At 38.1% G+C, this 21,343-nt stretch overlaps 1 protein-coding gene across 1 annotated transcript in view; it reads left to right on the top strand.

Moving 5' to 3' along the window:
- The window catches only part of LOC143856475 (uncharacterized), a 33,104-nt gene that overhangs the window by 1,912 nt on the left and 9,849 nt on the right, over positions 1-21,343 (top strand). Inside the window, exons 2-3 of the mRNA XM_077366709.1 lie at positions 2,787-2,931; positions 6,924-7,184. Coding sequence (XP_077222824.1) covers positions 2,787-2,931; positions 6,924-7,184 — 406 coding nt within the window. The remainder of the gene's footprint in view (positions 1-2,786; positions 2,932-6,923; positions 7,185-21,343) is intronic.

Genomic DNA, 21,343 nt, shown 5'->3' with positions numbered 1-21,343 from the left:
TTCCCCTGAAAAACTGATATAAACCTGATCAAGGATCTGAAGTAGATTGGTCACCGAGGGCAATTCGCGATCAAAGAAGTTCCGACGAAAAAGAGGGTGCCATATAACTTTACCTGCAATACGCTCGTAGCAATCTTTCACAAAAATAGATTTATCAGCTGCAACTAGAAAAAGGGCTGGAAATAAAACTTTTAGCGGGACGCTCGAACACCACCTCATGGACCAGAAAGAGATCCGGACGCCGGAGTAGACTCTATATCTAATTCCTCGATCAAAGAGAGGAGATAGGCATAGGATATCCCTCCAAATTGTTACCCCAGGTTTGTTAAAGTTATTCAGAGTAGTCCAGTCACCTGAATCAGCACCATATTTTCCTGATATTACTTTAGTCCATAATCGTGATTTTTCTTCACCAAACTTCCATAGCCATTTTCCCATCAGTGCTTGGTTTACCTGCTTGATCCTTCTAATGCCGAGACCTCCTCCTTGTATTGGCATGCAAACCATTTCCCAACTCACTAGGGCCATAACCCGCTTCTTCTCTGATCCCCCCCACAAAAATCTTCTCTGAATCTGTTCAATACGGTTTACAACAGACACAGGGCATTTGAATAATGGTAACTGGTAGATGGGTATATTGGCCAAGGCAGCTTTAAGCAAGGTTAATCTGCCTCCTTTAGATACCAGGTTCCTCTTCCATGTATCAAGCCGTCGCTCGATTCGTTCCACAATGGGATCCCAAGCACTTTTTCGAGGTCGCCCTATTCCCAGGGGCAATCCCAGATAAGATACCGGCAGACTCTCCAACGAACATCCCATAATATTGGCTATAGTAGAAGCTCCTTCCTCGCTTACATTCACAGCGTAAAGTTTGGATTTTGAGAAATTAGATCGAAGCCCTGTTACTAATTCATAACACCTGAGAATTGCCTTAAGATTGAGGATCTTTGAGGCCTGGGGAGAGCTAAAGAGTAGGGTGTCATCCGCAAATTGCAAGTGCGAGACTTGAAACCCGGATTCGCTACATTTGACCCCAGAAATCAGACCCTCCGCTCGACCTTTCATCAACAGCACGCTGAGGGCTTCCGCAACAATAACAAATAGAAAGGGAGATAGAGGATCCCCTTGACGCAAGCCTCGAAACGACTTGAAGAACCCTTGTGCCGAGCCATTAATCAGAATAGAAAAGTATGCTGAAGATAAGCAGCTACGGATCCACCCGCGCCACTTTCCTCCGAAACCCATTCTGTGTAGAAGGTAGTCCAGACATTGCCAATCCACTCTGTCATACGCTTTTTCCATGTCCAGCTTACAAATAATACCTTGCTCCCCTGACTTAGCCATCCAATCCACCATTTCATTTGCCACCAGCAAGCAATCTAAGATTTGTCTCTGGCCAACAAAAGCACACTGATTCTCTGAAATGATATATGGAAGTACCCTCTTGAGCCGGTCCGCCAATACTTTGGACAAGATCTTATATAGACATCCTACCAAGCTAATAGGCTGAAAATCGGTATCTCCCTTTACATACTCCCAACAATCCTGAAAAAATGCAAGGCAGAAACCGTCTGGCCCCGGAGCTTTGTTGATATGATAATTGGATTCATGGTCTTGGCCAGAGACCATGTGCAACATTAGGTGATGGGTAAAATTTTTTGTTCCCATTTTATATTATTGACTGTCTTTCAGAAAGTCCAGGATTCGTTGGAAATATGTTTTTCTTACCAAGTTGGATATTGGTAAGCAGTCTTGTTTTAAAATTTAGGGAAAAATACAGTTTCACTCCCTCAACTTTCTGACACATTCAATGATAACCCTGTAGTTTCAAACTCATCAACTACACCCCCTGACTTTTTAATGTGTATAAGGTAGACCCACTATTCGATTAATTCAAGGTAGAATTTAGGAGTTGGCTAAAACTAAGCTTTTGATAAAGCCTGGTTGATGTCAGACCATACTAATTCTCTGCATAAAACTTAACATTTCAGTTGATTTCTCTTTTTCTTTTTACTTGCTAATTTATTTTGGCACCCAATGGTTGATTGGAGGGCAGGTTTTTTTTTTTTTTTTTTTGGAGTACAAGTATTCTTATACCTGTGGTTATTTTCTCAAGTGGACTTGGTGTGGCATCATTTTCCAATTCTATATCTTCTTATCTGTTGGGTTAATTCAAAGGATACCACAGTAGAATTTTCTGGACTGGTCTGGCCACTGACGAATGAGTGGGGGACTTTCTGGCGTAGGATTTGATTGAGACCATTACCAGTTCCACTTTCACACCTGTAATATGAACACTAGAATCTAGTCTATAAATCCTGCACAAGCCTATATTGCGATGCAGATAAGGGGTGTTCGTGAAGGGAATATGCGGATAAATTATCTTGGGATTGAAGAATGGTGACAATCACTTACTAGCGAATTTGCATTTCTAGTAGTAAATTGTTAATTCAAGACTGGTTTCATGGAGGATGCCATCACCTGTATCTTCATCAATTTTTTTTACACATTCCAAGCTTTTCTACTTCATCTGCAGGGAACTCTTTCTTATATGTATCAAATTAACTCATTAAGATGTTGTATTATTTTTGTTTGAATGCATCCAAGCAATCTTTGGGAGAGTATTCAGTGTATTGTTTAATATGATGGATGTACTGAAGTTAAGCTCATCTGTGAGTCTTGAATCATGCTAGCTCTATGCAGACTCCTTTTTCTCATTAAAAGAGAAGTAATGTTTTATGATTAGCCCTTCCTGTAATCTGATGTCAAAGTTCTTGTGTCTGTAGAATCTCAGAGATCATTTCAGATGATGATTTAAGAAACTTAGTGAACAATTTGGAAGGGAAGGTCAATGAAAAGGAGAGATGGGATGATGTCATAGATAGAAGAAACAATCTTATATCCTACAAAGCAAAGTGCTGCAAGCCAAAGGTTTGTGCTCTTTCTCACTGAAATAATTTGTTTATTGAGATATAGATTATATGCTATGGGCTCTGTACGGAAAGGTTTCATAGAAATTGCAAAGAGATAAATATTCATGCATGGTTCTATGGTTGGACTCAATAATAGGCACTTTTTACTAGAATAAAGGAAATATGGGAAAGATGATTTTATTTTTCTTATGTGTTTGTGAGGATTATCATCTCCTTTGCATGTTTGGTTATTTTCTTCATGGTTTTAAACTCAATTGTGAATCAGATTTAATGAGTGTCTGATCCGAGTTGACTTGGAAGTTGTTCAAGTACTCAGACGAGTTTTTTGAGTTCAAAAAGCTTGTCATGTAATATCATTCAAAGAAAAAAAAAGAAGAAGCTTGTCATGTAATCTGTTCTTCGATTTTCAAGTACTCAATCAAATTCTTCTTGGCTTTTATCTGAGGCCCTAGGTTTCATTGTTTCTTTTGACTTTGACTTCTGGTTGGGAGATCCACATTTTCAGAGAAAAGGCAAAGAAGATTTCAAAGTTCCAATATGTTTAGTTCTTTCATGATTTATGGGTTTTCTGTTAATAGGATATGTATCTATTATCATAAAAGAGGTTCCTATTTGTTAACTTACCAACGTCTCCAAAAGCTTAAGTTGTTGGAGAAAGGTGTTGTTTATCTTTTATAACTTAACACTATTATACAATGCTACTTTGGTTAAAGATTGATGGCTCATTGACAATATTGCTTGGGGCTGTGTTTAACAACTTCAGTGTCTGTTGACGTTATTTCTCTTTACAGTTTGAAGTGGTTGATGCTTGATTCATGTTTTAAGGATCACCGAATGTTAGTGATAAATTGTCAATATATAAAGGCGATAGAGGCTATCGCTCTATATAGTTTGAAGTGACCCCCCATATCTTGGTGGTTTTTTTTTCCTACATCAACTGAATCAATGATCAACTAGGCCAGTTTCTTATTAACCGAGTTGAGTTTCTGAATGGTAGTGTTCATAAGATCATTTGCCAGTTCTTGCTCAAAATATTTGCTTTTAATTGCTTGTCAGTTGTGACTTCTTTTAGTGATTTTAAACTTTCCCTATTCAACCAGCCATTCTAAATCTTCATTATTCTTTTTTACTCTTTCCCTTTTTTCTTCTTCTCGGTTGACCATAACTGGCTAAACCTAATCCTTTTCCACATCTACTGATTCTTTCACTCATTCCTCTCCTATTTTTCATTCTCATACGTTTCTTTTTCCTGTGATTTTTTATATCAAAAGTCACCAAGAATTTCATTTTGGTTTTGGTTGGAAATTTAGGTGGAAATCTTGTAAAATCACAGAAATATATGGAAACATAGGCAAATGATGAAACTTTAGGAAATGCTAGAGTAAGCACAAATACATACTTAGAAATCATCACATAAGCAATAAAGCCATCTATAATGGCTTAGTCACATCAAACACATAGTGACATGCGTTGTCGCACATGTCTGGAGCAACAAAGTCAATAAAAAAGTACAATGTAATGAAGTATAAGAAAGTGCAATGACCAGTTTCCCCTCCAAGCACCCCTATGTCAATACCATATAATGTTACTAGGTATTATTAGTCCCATGCCGATCTGATTTCCCACGCACAAGATACATTTACTTTTCTGTGCAGTTCGTTCAATGATGTTGTTTACCAAATATCATTCTCTACATTAATAAAACTAAGGGAAGATACAGATACACCCCCTCCCCCAACTTTCTGACGTTTTCAACGATAACCCTGACTTTTTGAAGTCGTCAACGACACTCCCTTAGTTTTCAATAATGCTTGTTACGTGACGGGGTGGACAGGAACGAAGAAATTGTCAGGGTTGTCTTTGATGAATTTTGAACTATAGGGTGAAAGTCAGGGGGTCTACTTCATGGGTAGTGAAAAGTCAGGGGGTGTCGTTGATGACTTTGAAAAGTCAAGGTTATCGTTGAAAATGTCAGAAAGTTGAGGTGGTGTATTTGTATTTTTCCCTAAAATGAAATTAAATGCAAATTAAAATGACTTACAAAAGAAACATTTTCCCTTTCCGTGCTTAGTTAGAGACTCGCCATTTCTATGATGCGTACATTTAGCCATCCTAGACCCTGCAATGGTGGGAGCCCCATGCACTGGGCCACCCATTTTTAGTTTTTGAAATTTGAAATTCTTGTGACTTCACATTGAAATGAAAAGTGGGCCCACCTTCGATTCAACTAGAATGGGCCCACAAAGCATGGTTACAAAGATTAAAAATCTTAAATGTTTTTCTACGTTTGCAATTGGTATTGGCATCACTATTTGCACCATTTACATCCGAATGGAAATTTATCTATGAATGCAACAAATCAAAGGTTGAAAAATAGGGCTTAGTAAAAACTGGAAATGTTCCAAACGGAAAAATAGGGCCTTAGTAAAAACGAATCAAGGAAACACATTTCAAAGAAAAAATTCCAAATGTTTTAGGGCTTTCCAAATCAATGTTTTCCAAAAACATTCCATGGAAAATAGGAAAAATGTTTTTCTTGGATTTGTCGGGGCAGTTTGGATATGCGGATTTTAGAAACCTGGATTTCCTCGTACATGGGAGACGAGAGTAGAAAGAGACCAGCCATCTTTTTTTGATTTCTCGCCCTTCTTTCCAACTGCAAGAGAGCAGCAGATCACCCCATGTTTCCAGGTTTTAGAAATCTCAGGATGCGGGAGAGATTTCTAAAACCGTCTTTTAGGGCCCACATCCTTGTAAACAAAGTCTTGGTCAAATACTTTACCATCTTTTATTAATAATTGGGGGTGGGGGATACTGTAATTTTCTTTATCATTACTTAAAGGGAAGTGATATTTATGCCCCTTTTGATCACCAGGGACACCCGGTGTCAGTGTATCAATGACAAAAGGGGGGCTAATGTACTTGATGTCAGAAAAATCCAGTGGATTTGATTGCAACGTACACTGGCGCTGGGTGTCCCTGGTGATCAAAAGGGGCATAAATATCATTTCCCTTACTTAAATTGTGTTTTTAAGTGAGTGGGAAGTGGTTTCCCCCTCGCGACATGAATGAAAGATAGTTCATTGATCAAACCCTATGTAAACTCCCACAAGCTTCTCTCTCTCTCTCTCTCTCACTCTCTCTCTCTCTCTCTCTCTCTCTCTCCGATATCCCTGATTCCAAGCATAAAAACAATTGGATCCTTAGGTATTTTGTGAAGGCATTTCGGCATCTACCCTAAAAGTATGGAGCTCCGTGTCTTGTCATTAGATTTGGATTCTGAGCAAAGCTAAAATAAACTCAACATGGAGATCAGTCATCTAATTAATTAGTTTGAATTGGCAACCTCATAGAAAGTATAGCCGGTTTTTAAATATCCAGCCAGCTCAAATTTAGAAAATTTGGAGCTTTTGAATTCTAATGCAGAACCCAGCAAACTGAATTGACCAAGCTGAGTTGATGATTGATAAATTGTTTTTTGAACATGTGCTGGAACAATTTATTCCCCAGTTTGTTATATGCATTTAAAAAGCAAGCAAGGTTTTAGATTCTTGTCCCTTCATGCGTGCATAAAATGATGCATCGTCCTATCAATTGCCTTTGAGTCCACCTGCCAGACTATTTTACCTGCACTGATATATTTGGTTTTTTCATTTTTCCGTTGCAACCTTAATTTTGTAATACATTTTACATCAATATGTACTAAATCAAGGAACAAACAATTTTCTGCCTCATTTCTTCTCAGAACTGACTACTTTTAGTGTCAGCGCATTGTTTAGCTGTTTATCATGGCTGTTATTTAAACCAATGTCCAGAAGCTCAGTCTCAACTGAGTTAAAATAAAAAAAATGTACTGAGCTGACCGACTTTTTTATAAACTCGGACTGGAACTCACAGCCAGGAAAAACCAAGCCGACTTGGCTGAGTTCCGGGTTGTTCAGTTATTTAATTTGTGATCCTGTCTGTGACATTGGAAACTTTGCCCTGCAGGATGGTCCCCTAAAATACCTGAGCATTACAACATTCGAGAATTGTTCAACCAAGCTCTTAAGAGACTTTTACATGGACAACGAATACAGGAAAAAGTGGGACAAGACTCTGGTTGATCACGAGCAGTTGCAGATTGATGAAATTAGTGGAACGGAAATCGGCCGCACAATTAAAAAATTCCCACTGCTGACTCCAAGAGAGTATGTGTTGGCATGGCGTGTGTGGGAAGGGAAAGAGAAGTCTTTCTACTGTTTTATCAAGGTATGACTTGCTACATTCATTTGGATTATATTCATTCCTTATATCATTGTTAGATATTCTCTTCACTGTATCTATGGATTGCATATCTGTGGTTGCATTTTTTGATTTCGTGCCAAGTTGCTGCAAGTCATCTAAATTATGGCTCTTGCATGGGCCATTTTTGTTCGAACTTCAAACAAAATTGCAATGTTCGTCATCTATGGAAAAGTCATAACATACTGACTGCTAGACTTAAGCAGAAAATGATGTGTTAATTCCATTCAAAAAATAAAAAATTCCATTCAAATAAAAGAAAAAAGAAAAGAAAAATGGTATGTTAATGTATTGACTAAGATTATTATCAGAAACTAGTTGCAGTCCCGTGCGATGCACGGGGCGGAGAAAAAATTGTTATTTTGATAAAATCATGATGGAGATGTGCTAAAATCGTGATAACCCCGATAATTTTGCAAGCAATAACAACATGGCTTAAAATAGAAAGGAATAATTTGGAGGAGAGATTTGCTAAAATCTAACTTTACCAATTGCATCACGGTGGTCTGCATACTGAACAACCCCAAAATCACTATTGATTGAAGAGTCGTTGATCTTCGTTCTTCGTATCCGATGGTTCAGGAGTTCCGATATTTCCGTTTTCTGCCACATTAATTATTCTTTCGGTCTAAATGGAAACAAAAAATGGAAGAAAATGAAAAAAATAGAATAAAATATAGAATTCAATTTATTTGACGTAGAAGAAAAATAACGAACCTGATCCTGAGAAATATCGAAGACGGTGACAGATCCATTCTAGAATATCGTTAGCAATTAGCCCTCATAAACCTTTATGTGTACAGTCCCACATTGAAAAACTAATGATATTCAATATCAGTAGAAACCTTGACCAAGGTTTCAAAAAGAGAAATGTGTAAAAATTTGAATTCCTAAGTCCCTGTTTGGATTGAAGGAATTTATTTGGAGAAGTTTGGAAAAGAAAAATATTACTAAAGTTCCTACTTTGATGCTCAGTAAGAGTAGAAACCTTGACCATGGCTTCAAAAAGAGAAGATGTGAAATTTTTTTTTAAGAACAATAGAGATTAACTATCAGAGGCTATCAAAATCCATCATCAACCTACAATCTCTTCAGCATATCAAATATAAATCAATATCAATAATAATAATAAGTAAATAAACAAAGAAAAAGAGCAGTAGAAAACTATTGACTCAATGTGTTCTACTGGAAACTGAAAACAGAGGCCTCTATCATGAATAGCTCTGTCCAGCATCAACACCAGTTCATATTAAATTGGTCAGTCCAGCAAGCCCTCACCCAAAAGACATGAAAGGAAATTTTGAAGGCTACCTTGGCTGCTGGTGATCGGTTGAGTTGGTAACATGCTAACTACAAACTCTTATCACTTATCTAAAGGAGTCCTAATTAATAAAGAAATTAATTAATGACGTGGATCTATCCAAGGGCCCTTCTTTAGCCCTTGCATAAAGAGGGCCCTTGCGTCTATCATTCCTCATTAATAATAAAAACTCTAAATAATAACCACCCAACCGTGTTTTATATTTGAGAAAGAAAGAAAAGAAAAACCATTCAAATTGGAAACAAAGCATCAGGAATAGGAAATGCATGGTATTAGATGTAATCTATTTAGAAGGGAATTGAAATGAATCGTTCGGTTTTCAAATAAAGTCAAGAAAATTAGGGATACAGTGGGAGAGATTTTAGGATGGTGATGCGTTTTTCTAGAGGAAGATATTTGTTCTTTTACAGGATATATATTAACGAAAACGTAAGTGATAAGAAAACCTCAAGAGTTTCTTTTACAGGGTGCCACGTGAATTAGTTCTCGTAGGTAGTTATCAGGTCCAAATGTTTTTCTTTAACTCTGCCAGTGAACATGAAAATCAATGAAAATGGAGAAGCCAAGATCTACAGAGACAAACATTATAACCACCTATGAAAGAAGAAGCACCATTCAAAAAAATATATGATCAAGTTATGAAATATTTAAAAAAATTTGGTGATACAGTTGTTGCCCGAGCAATCTAGACAACAAAAGCAAATCCACTCTTATGCATCATCAATGTATGGAGATATTTTGCTATAGCTCCTTTTGAACATTCTTGAAAAGACAAGTACAACTCCTCCTTAAAACCATTTCATCAGTACGAATAAAAGAGGAGAAAGTTCTTAAATACTCAATTACATATCTGAGACCATAAACGATAAGAAAAACTAAATCCAAATAATGAGTAGTCATTATCAATCAAACATATTTGGCCATATCTCAACATATGGTTAATAAATATTTATAAAAAGACGTACAAAAACTAATTTGCCTTTGTGTATGCTGCACACCACAAAAACCTATCAGCCACCACTATACCCATCCGGTATAGATATTTTAGTAGGACAACATTATACTTACCATACTAAAAATCCAAAGTAATAAGAGAAAAGACATTGGAAAGAAGAGCAATCATTCTTCGAACCTATTTGCTCTATTCATTTTCAAAGTACCAACACTAATTCCTTTTTTATTTTTTAAGTTGAACCCCTTAGAGAAACAAAATTCAAAATATGTTGATAACAACTTGCAACTTTGCAAGTAGATAATAGGGACAAACAAAGTGTCCTCTCGTTGTACATAGATCGGCCTTTTTAGACCCTAAACCAATCCGAGCAAAATTGGCTTGACCTCTGATCTCGTTGGATATGGTGTGCTCATAAAAAGATTGAAGCCTAAAAATTCAGCTTATGCCTATGAAAAGGTTATCGCTGTTGGAACCATTGAGATCCCTAAACATTTGGTGAAATACCATAAAGAACATGTTGAAGACATCTTTTTATCATCTTACTTGACCTGAATTTAAAACCTTGTTTGTAAGTGCTTTTTGGGAACTGTAAAAAACCCTTGACAGCTCTCTAAATAATAACTGAAGGGAAATGATATTCATCACATGGGGAAACCCAACTGCAGTGTACATGGCAATCAAATCCGTTGAATACGGGTTTCAGCCACTACCTCATTGGTAAAAAGATGTGTTCCTCTCTCCCTAGCCATTTGAGACATTAGAAGCATTCTTGGCCCATGCTATGCATGGGTGTAAAATAATGGGCCAACCAATCAAAACATAAGGTGTAAATTTGTGGGGCCCATACACCTTATGTATAGACTTTTTGGAGATCATGGGACCCAGTTCATCAACCATAAGGAAAAATGATGGGCACCACTCGATGCATGGGTTTGAGTTGAGTTGGTGGGACCAACCTTATCAAATATGGTGTAAAATGGTGGGCACCACCCTTTGCATCTATTTTATTTACAAACGAAGAAGAGATAAACTCCAACCGACCCAATTCAATTTTGAAGTTGAGGGATTTTTGCCAAACTTACAGTTAAAAGGTTAATAGGGTAAATTTGCCATTTTCATAATTTTAACTGAAAAAATTGGCGTTTATGTGTTACTGGGACCTATCATATTACCAAGAGATCAGAGGTTCGATCCCATCTTACCTATAAAAAAAAATTCCGTTGAATACTTCTTATGTGAAGGACATCAGCCCCTCTACACTAAAAAGAGCAAACACTCAATATACGTAGAAAAATACAAAGAAATAATTTTGCATAGAAGAGGAAAAAGAAAGGAAATTAGAAATTACCTTTTTGTTGGGGACACTATTTTGAGAGAGGGATTTTAGGAAGCCCACTTCCATGGAATAGAATATGTATAGGAAGCTCGTGGCTTTTCAAATTCTAACTTAAATCGTGAGAGGGATTTTAGGAAGCCCACTTCCATAGGAAGCGTGTGACTTTTGGTATTCTAACTTTGGATTCCATAGAAAAAAGATATAGATATTGTAGATATAGATATAGATATTGTAGGGATTCCATTAAAAGAGAGAGGGTGAGGTGGCTTTTGGAATTCCAATACCTATAAGGAACCGACTTTTAGAATTCCAGGTTTTAAAAATAGTTACCACATTCCGTTTTGCTTACTATTCTCAAATCCCACGTGGCACTTCTTATTAATGCGAATTTTGAATTTTTGAGATTACGTGATAGAGGAGGGGCTGCCACGTGGCACCACCCCCCCAGCTTACTACATTCAGCAGTGCGACGTGTCATATAGATTTTATTCCTTATTATCTCTTTACCTAGATAAAAGGAACGATAGCTTGAAATATCGTTATGTGTAGAAAATGTTTTAGAATTCGGAATGCTAATTCGGTATTTAATTTTGGGAAGCTGTGGGTGTGACACGTGGCACAACCTCAGCTTCCCACATTCAGCTTTACTTATATATATAGATGGCAATGACATTAATGCTAATAGGAACTCTTTACTCTTTTGTGGTAGATTAAGTCTAGTTCTTGCTTCTGAACAATTTCTTCACAATTTAGTAATGAAGGTGAGTACTATTACCTTTCAAATTTCATTATAATGTAACATGTGAACAAACCATGATTTTGAACATAAGGAAGCACTTTAGAAATATATAAAACATCTTTTATTTTATGTGAAACACTTTGTGTTCTCTACTGACTTACAAAGTTGGGTTATAATGGCTTTTAGCTGTTGGATAGCACCGACGCTGTACTAAGCAACCTTGTTGCGATCTGGTTTTGGATTCCAGGTCATTACAAGTCCCAATACTACCTCGGTAAAGGTGAGCAGATGGACCACACCTATAGGCTTGTATTCCATGCTTTTCACCGTGGACATGTCGCTACAACATTGGGGGATGCAATTGCATGAGGGAGTGTCTAGGGTTGGTTATGAAGTTTGTTAGTGCAAGTAATCTGGAGTTGTGAAAATGAGGATTGAATCCTGGGTAAGTTTTGAATGAACTATCAAAGTCGATTGAGATTGTGATGGATGAGAAACCTCTTTAGTGGTTTTTACTTGTTTCTGAATGGAAGTTTTTGTTAAATTTTTTCACTCTAGGGAGTTTTTTTCTTAGACAAATGACATGGTTACGAAGGCATGTGGCAATGGTCGCAAGGATGGGGATTTGTGTGGGGCCCAAGAGACAAACATCATTGTGCGTGGCTTTCATTGGGCAGAGTAGGGTGCGACCCATCAAGATAAGGTCTGGATGGTTAGAGGCAGGGATCAACTTGGGATGAAGGGGAAAATGTGATTTTTGAATCGAGTGGGGTCGGATGAGGACCATTGAGCTCAAATTTCAAGTAGATTATAGAATTCTTACTTCTTACCACCGGGATTTGTGTCATTGATGGATGTGGATGGGCAGGAAACTTGGCATCTTTAATGGGGACAAGTGCCACATGGTTGATGGTGTTGTTAGGGGTGGGTAGAAGGATGGAATTAGCAATTTTAGAAGGCTGCTTTTGGGATTTCGCTTAAGGAGATAGAGAAGACTAGCCAATTTATAGAGGGAAGAGAGTTCTAATAAACTGGAAATGACTGGAACCATAGGGGAAAAATTATATTTACTAAAAACCAAAGAATTTAGTTAGAGCTTGTTTGAAGGATGAGGAGGGTCATGCGCGAACAAAGAGAGGGGTGGTGGACATTGGTGTGGCCTTGCGACCATTTTTACGTGAATGTGTTGACTACATGTTGACTTATGGAGAAAGATGATTGTGATTATAGTTTCATTAACCAGTTATATGTTATTGCTTATTAATGATTCATGTTATGCGAGTCGGAGAATTAGTTATTTATTGGTAATTAACTAATGATCATTGACAGGCTGATTTGCTACTCGCATAGAAGTAGGTTAGTTACATGGAAGTGATAAGCTGCCTTGATCCCTCAGGAGATCAAGATGGATGTATGATTTCGGGCAGATGACCCTAGTCGGCAAGGGTTTGTCCTGTGTGGTATAACTATGCGATAATATGCCTAGTTGGAGATTGCATTAAGCTTTCTAGAGGTACACTATAATGTGTGTATCATACTACACATACTAGAGACCACACTACCTACAAGTACATAATTTTTTGACTGGTACATACAAGTACATGATTTATCCCTATTCTTGATGTTGTGCGAGAAAGGATTCATTAGCCGACCCCAACTAGTTTGGGACAAAGGCTTAGTTGAGTTGAGTTGAGTTGAGTCTTGATGTTGTGCGAGAAGCTTGTCACGTAGGTGGTCCTTGTGCCTTCAACAACCATTCACTTTTCTAGGAGGTGATTTTTAATGATTGCTAATTTGTCATGTTTACTCATGGCCATGATTGATTCAGCCAATTGTGACATTGTTGGAAAAATAGCTAGGCAGATATTGAATAACATATGGTCTTGGGAAAGATCTCATGATATAACATTATCGTCGTTCATGTTTCTTGATAGTGGTCAGATGGTCACGACACTCATTTATTTTGATTATCCGCTGACTGTATCTTTAGTGTTTAAGCATAGATTTGTGAACTATTTTCTAAATATAAGTATCTTGGACTCGGAAAGTAGAGATTGTGAAATATATTCGTATTCAAAAGTTGATAAGTGCATGTTGGAGTGAATGGAAGCTCTAAGCTACTAGGTTGCATGGGATTGGAGCTAATTCACTCCAGTTTATGTCATATGGGTCTAAGGTAGGTTAGATAGAGTTAGGATGTTATCATGTTGTTAGATAGAGACTGGGACGGTGCTTCAGTCCCGAAGGTCTTACTTGATTAGGTCTCAATATGAGAGGTAGAGGTTAGATCCTTTATTGGAAAAAGATATATGGTTTGATTAATGCTATTTGATTAGCTGTATAATGAGAAGAAATATAATATTTTAAGTATTAAAGGGGATACCGAGAATCATAAATATTTGAATATTATGCTTTTTTTTGGTGGGCAATATTATGTTACTTTATTCATTAATGGCATAACTATAATTATTTGGAGAGGATGCACATTTAGTAATTTCCATGGTATAGAGAATTTAGGGGTATATTTTTTTATTTACTCTTGTTCTAATTAAAGTAAGAGTTACAGCTTGCTGATCTCAAATTTTGATTTGCATTAGGAAACTTACATGGAGCTTTATCGAAACCCATCTAGGCTTTACTTGTGGTTGAGAAATAGAAATCCAAAACCGTAGAATATCTCTGCAATCTCCGTTGACCATCTTCATCTACCCTTATATCTAATGGGAAGGTATCGTCCACGGCCCTTCTCTTTTCATGCAGTAGGCGATGTTGCAGTTGGAGATCAATCTTGCACACAAGTAGTTGAGTGTATGGATAGGCCTATAAAGGGGCAAACATTGGAAGGCCATGATCATCGTCTATTGTCAAGGACCGTTGGCTCCACTTTAGCCGAGGATATATGATGGTGAGGGTCGAAGGTTTGCCAAACCGCCTTAAGAGGCTGCTTGTCCAACTTCATCCATTCAGTTGATCATGATTCAAGTGCATTTTTTGTATCTTCCACCCTTTATGCTCTTATCTGCAAGTGGAGTTCAAATAATTGGGGGGGGAGGGCTGTTATGAATTTAAAGAGGAAAGGTGGTGTGCTGACCATGCAGTGACTTCAAATTGCATGCCTAGGGACGGCAATGACGATGATCAAGAGTTGATGGTGTATAATGTGTTATATGGTGTTTCTGAGTTGGACATGAAAGGATATGAGATTCATTTTGTGTCTTCTTCATTAAATCTAGAAAATAAGCTGATTGTTTAACATCAAGGGAGGAGGAAGGTCTTGTCTAGAAATGTGAGGGGTAGGATTTAACAATGAGCCTGGTTTTGGAGGTTCTGATGATTTCCTATGTTTGCCTTTCCAGTCCATTCTTACGAGTAAGGAAGGGAGATCGAAACAGTGTTAATAGGAGAAAACTAAATGGATTGGAACAATTTTAGTGGAAGCATGTACCCGCATGGGTGTGGCTCTTTGGCTTAAAGTCATGGGTAGGCTCTCCATTGGCGCGAGTTCAAATTCCCCCGGGCTTACTCGATGCACGTGGTTTAAGGGTCATTGTTCACATCCGTAGGGAATAGTCCTACCCTAAAAATTGGCATGGGGATAGCCTATGTCATAAAAAAAATTAGTGGAAGCATCAACAATTAGTAAGGGGTCCGATAATAATGAATAAAAAGTCATGGGAATGAGACAACTAGTGGGTGTGCGTATCTGCATTTCATTACCTGAAGATTTGGGTTCTGAGCTTCTTTATGATTGCTAATAGAGAGGGGGGAAACAAGTGGTGGTGCTAAGGTGATATCTTGTTGTAACAGATGGAAGTCACATAGAGAGTTGATGAATCTCACCTTTCTGGTTAATTATGTCTGCAGGCGAAGTAGCAAGATTGAGGGATCCTAGTTGCAGAAAGGGCACTTTAGGGTTGTCTCATGAGGATAGAATCTTGGAATGTAATGGGCACCGGGGAAGAAAGGGGAGGGTTGTTAAAGATATTGTGGTACGCAGGAAGGTTGATATTTTGCTGATCCAAGAATCCAAACCAGAGGTGGTGATCAATCAAATATGGGCTAGTTGGAGATGTGAATATGTTTCTTTATGTGCCAGGGGATATGGTCGATGTTGTTATCACGGTGTGGAACTTGGCGGTTGTGACCAAAAATGAAATCAGATGTGGGCAATTCTCTCTTAAGTTAGATTTACTATGTGGGTAGCAAGTTTCATATGGTTTGTTACTGTTGTTTATAGTTTAACAGTTCGACTGATCCTAGACTCCGTTAGTTTGTGGATGGATTTGAAATGGGTAAGGCGACGGAATAATCCGTGATGTGTTGGTGATTTCAATACTATCTAGTTCACCTATGAGGAGGAGAAACAACATGATCGCTGCAAGTATGGTAAGATCCCTAAATTAATCAATATAAATGAGTTAGTGGACTTTCCTCTGATATTTTCTTGGCATCGAGGTAGCGCGTTCTCGTTATGGGCTTTTTCTGTCATAGAGAAAGTATACTTTAGACATATTGGAGGAGACTGGCTCTATCGGGGTAAAACCTGCATCCACTCCTATGGATCCTAATGTCAAACTCCTTTCAGATCAGGGAGACTTGCTAGATAATCCAGGACAATGCATGAGACTTGTTAGAAAGCTGATTTATTTTATAGTTACTCGCCTTGATATCTCGTATGTTGTTAGATCTGTTGTTGGAGTTACTCGCCTTGATATCTCGCACGTCCCATTGGGCAACAGTAATTTAGATCATCAGGTACTTGAAGGGTACCCCAGGAAAAGGACTATGCTTCAAGAAAAATGATCGTGAAAGAGTAGAGGGATATATTGATGCAGATTGCGCAGGATCTCTTGCAGACAAGAGATCTACAACTGGTTATTGTACCTTCTTTGGCGCTAATATGGTATCTTAGAGAAGTAAGAAGCAAGATATTGTGTCAAAATCCAGTGCAGAAGCAGAGTACAAGGCTAATGTAGTATACGAGTGGAGAACTGATTTGGTTACGCTCCTTTCTATCCGAGATTGGATTCTCATCTTCAAAACCTACCCGGTTATATTGTGATAACAAGTCTGCGATTCATATTGCCAATAACCCAGTCTCTCATTAGCGAACCAAATACATTGAGGTAGATTACCATTTTGTTCGTCAAAGATCTCAGAGAGGTGAAATATGCACTATGTTCACTTGATCAACAGACCAGCTTGCATATGTGTTCATTAAACCATTAGGGTCTGCTAGGTTAAAGGATGCTTGTAACAAGTTCGGAATGTAGGATATATACATTCTAGCTTGAGGGGGGAGTGTTAGATGCACATCATTAAGGGTATTTTTGTCAGTGTAATATATACAAATATATATATATATATATATATATATATATATATTTATGTATGTTTTCATGTGGAGAGAGCTTTAACTCTCTCACGCTTTCTCTGTCTCTATTTCTCTCATCACCTCTCTCTTTCTCTTCCACCATGTAGTCATCTAACAAAGGAAAATTGTCAAAATACACCGAATCGGGTGAAAAGGACCAGAATACCCTCGAGTCAAGGAAAATGGTCGAAATACACCGAATCGGGTAAAAAAGACTGGAATACCCTCGAGTCAAGGAAAATGGTCCAAATCAAGCAAAAAGACCAGAATACCCTTGAGTCAAGGAAAATGGTCAAAATACACCAAATCGGGTAAAAAAGACCAGAATCTCCACTTTCTTTCCTTTTGGAGCCGTTGTGAGTTCCAGCTTACCCATATCTTGAGTTCCACGACTTCAACTTCCCTCTTTTGTGGGAAGTTACATAGATGACTCTCGCGTAAGTTTTTACTTCATTAAATTTATGGATTTTTTTCTCTTTTTCAGTAAAGTAGTTTAACTTCATGTTTATCCCTTTTACTTTTGGGAAAAACATGACGTGTAACCACCTCTTTTTTTTCTCTTCTTATTTTACTAAGGGATTTTACCTTTATCCTTTTTTAGTAAAATTTCAAGTTCAACAGGGACAAAAGTCATGCCATATGGGCAAACAAGGGAGAGAAAAGGCAAGTAGTCTCCTGGAAGTTTGAATCAAAACATGCAACCAAACATCACTAATAGATGACATGACACCCCAAACCTACCAAAATACCTATTTAACCCCAGAAATTGTGCACTCAACCAGACCCTCAGCATTTTATCTAGTAAATTGGTTGGTTATCGAATCTGATGCCGGCAAGGTTTTGAAGGAGTTCTGTCTCAGTGACATTATTAATAACACTGAAATCCCAAAGGGCAACCCAAGAGATGGGGATGGGGTGAATTGGGTTAATTTTTAAAATTATTTTAATGATTCTATACCTAGAAACAAACAATCCTTGTTAATTGTGCAAATAAGAAAGAGATGAGTAACGAGATTACCGATCACCACAAGATAGAGAGGAAAGAGCCAATAGAAATGACATGAGCGATTTATAGTGGTTCGAACGTTCTCCCCGAAGGCCTACTCCACTTGCCAAGTTTGTCTCCCTAACTATCTCCACTAAAAGTTCCGATGCCACTCCAAGCCCGGATCGGAGGGCTTCTCACTCACCAAAACTAGGGATTTGATCCCTCTCACAACACCACTGTTGTTTGAGTACAATGAAAAGTGATCAGCTCTCTTAGCCTCTTAGTAGGCTTAATACAACATTCAAGATCAGCAAAAATCTCTCTCAAAATAAAAATTACAGCAATAATCCTAAAGCCTCTCAAAGGAATTTGAAACTAAGGCTCTTGGAAGTTATAAATGAGAGAGAGAAGAATCTTTATCACTCGGGAAGTAGAGGATGATTTCAATGATTATGAATGGCTTTTGCAAGACTGAAAATCCCTTATTAATGAAGTATAAATGATTTTATATAGATTTTAGTAAAAAACTAGCAGTTATAAGTGTTCAACGGTCGGGACGAACGAAGTTCGGTCACCCGCGAAATCCCGGCACCATTTTAAAAACAATTGAAAACTCGCCGCCGGTCGACCGGTAGTATTACGTTGTCTGTTGTTTTCTTGGGTACAAGCCTGCAGGATATAGGTTTAACGGATGTCGACCGTCATTTACCTTGCGGTCGCCCATTGAATTCTCTGGAAATTTTCCTGTAGGGTATAGTTCTGATGGCGGACGTCCGTGTTAATTTTGTTGTCGTCTGTTAGCCTTAAAAACGTGTTTTCTTGCATTTTACCCTAGAGAAACTACATTGTCTTTCCCTTAGGGCCTGTTCAGTTGCACGTAGGAAACGGAAAAGAAACGGAAAATGGGTGCCTTTTCCATGGAAACCAGCTTAAAAGGACGTTTTGTTGTCCGGATAAGGAAAGCGGGCGGAAAAAGCAAATCATACGTGGATTCCGTGAAATCCTGCGTGTCAACACATTTTCCGCATCCCAAAATCCGTAAAAAAGACTCGGATTTGAGTTATTTTCCCCGATATCCGTCAAAAAGACTCCCACAGAGTAGAGATGCCTCCAAAAACACGTGTAGAGCTTTCTCTCTCTTACCTTTCAACATTCGAGCCTCAAACGATGAATGGTCTCGGACCCTATAAACGTGGCAACACTCAGATCATGTTTTCAAAGTTTCGTTTGAAAGTTACACTGACCGACTACTATTAGCCCCACACGTGGCAACACAGTGGCCATGTATAGCACAATTCAAGGCGATTTTCTTACCCCACAGACTTAAGTGGGCCACCACAAAAGGAATGTTCTGTTTTCCATCTTAAAATATCCCCTCTCTCTCTCTCTATAGTGGAGATGTGTGGGGCCCACCATTGAATTAGTTCTATACCTTGTGTGGGTCATGGACCCCACACGTAACCATTATCGGGTTGCAGTTTTTAGAAATATGCAGAGAGAGATGTATTACAGCCTATTCTTCCACTTCCACTAAAACTAAATTTTAATGGGATTTGCTAGGCAGTTTTGTGGAAAGTCATTTTGCGGCTCACTTTTGCAGGAGAGAAAGCCACACGGACTTACTTTTTAACAGATTTTGTCTTATTAATTTACTTCAATTGAGGTTGTCGTTCTCTCCTGCAAATGTGAGCCGGCAAATGACTTACCAAAAAATTGCCTAGCAAATCCCACTGAACATTCCCTTGTAATATTGAATATGAATTGCCATAAAAGTGTTCTTTTCCACGGTTTTGGGGTTGGAATTTAGGTTTTTTTTTTTTCGCTACTGCCAAAATTCACATATGATTTAGACCCGTGCCCTTCTAGAGGAAGGTTCTCTCGTTCAATCATTAGGGTCAATTTGCAAGTACTTACCTCCATGGTTTCAAATTTCTGTTTTGGAATTTCTATGATGTTTCTTTTCCGTTTCCCTGGCAACTGAATGCACATTCCTGTTGTTTCTTTACTATTTCTTTTCCGTTTCCTGGCAACTGAATGCGCACTTTTACTGCTTTCTTAGCAGTTTCTTTTCCTTTCCGTTTCCTTTTGCCACGTCATTTCCTTTTCCTTTCCGTTTCCTACGTGCAACTGAACAGGCCCTTAGTGCCATAGAGTGAATTCCTAAGAGTCAGAGAGGCCTAATACAATCTAAGGGGAGACAACTTGCTCCTAAGCTATTGAGTTTTCGGTCTTCACTACTCAATGACTAAGTGACTTTGGTATCTCGTGAGTTCATTCTTGCATGATTCATCATTGGTCTTTGCTGAGCCAAGATCTCCATGAGGTTCATCTTCTTTTATTTTTCACTTTGCCACGATCATTTCTACTTGTGCTGCTTGTGGATGTAGTTCATTCGGGCTGAATCGTGTAACACCTTTACAGAATAAAGTGTAAGACTTTAGGTTGCAACCAATTTGGGTTTGTTATCAATCAAAACTTGGGTGATTGTTGTACCCTTGGGCTTACGAACATAATCTCTACGTGCATCACCCTTATACCCAGGAGCAGTAAAATCAATGATTTTATACCTATTAGTCGCATGCAAAGCTTTTCAAGATTATCCCGGAAACTCTTGCTAGAAAAGTAAGTTTTGTGGTTGGTGAGGTGATTTTTCCAAATCAAGGGTGGCTCTATGGACGGGCGTCAAATTTTGGATGGATTTCTTATTGAAAATGAATACTTTGGTTCTGTTGGGATGTAAAGTGTGAATCATTTGCAGGCAAATATGGAGAAAGAATATGATCGTATTAATTAAAATTTTGTTACATTGTATTAGGGGTATAATGGGATTCTGTGATCGTTAAGGAAAGTTGATTATGGTTTTATTTCATTTCCACGCTTTTCTATTCTTGTGAATGGTAGTGTGGTTGGCTTCTTTAACATATCTAGAGGCTTTAGGTAAAAGGGCCCTCTCTCACGATTTTTTTTTTAATGTTCATGAAGGAGTCCATTAGTAAGATGATGAAAGGGCAAAAGAGAGGGGTTGATGTATGGTTTTAGATTGGAAGGTTCAACTTGGATATTACCCTTCTTCAATTTGCTGATACCACATTAGTGTTCTTTGGGAGTTGGGCCACTGAAATATAGAATTTAAGATATATTCGTTGGCTGCTTGAACTGGGGTTAGAATTGAAGATAAATGTAGGAAGAATTTTTTAGCAGGGTTTTAGCTGTTGGGTGATTAACAAATCATAGTTTTGGATCTAAGTGCGTAAATTTACAGACTACTTATCTTGGGTCACCTATTGAGTTGGGACTCTTCTCAAAGGTGTCGTGGGATCCCGTGATATAGCATCTTAAGAAAAAGTAGGGCTATTAGAAGAAGAGCTACCTTTTGTTTATTGGTAAGGATTAAACACATAATGTCTATCTTG

The sequence above is a fragment of the Tasmannia lanceolata genome, unplaced genomic scaffold, assembly GCF_043159265.1.
Source record: "Tasmannia lanceolata isolate RefF3 unplaced genomic scaffold, GAP_Taslan_0.1 ptg000023l, whole genome shotgun sequence".
In the NCBI taxonomy this organism is placed as follows: Eukaryota; Viridiplantae; Streptophyta; class Magnoliopsida; order Canellales; family Winteraceae; genus Tasmannia; species Tasmannia lanceolata.
The sequence above is the reverse complement of the archived record's forward strand: the minus strand, read 5'-3'. Positions and strand labels throughout refer to the sequence as shown.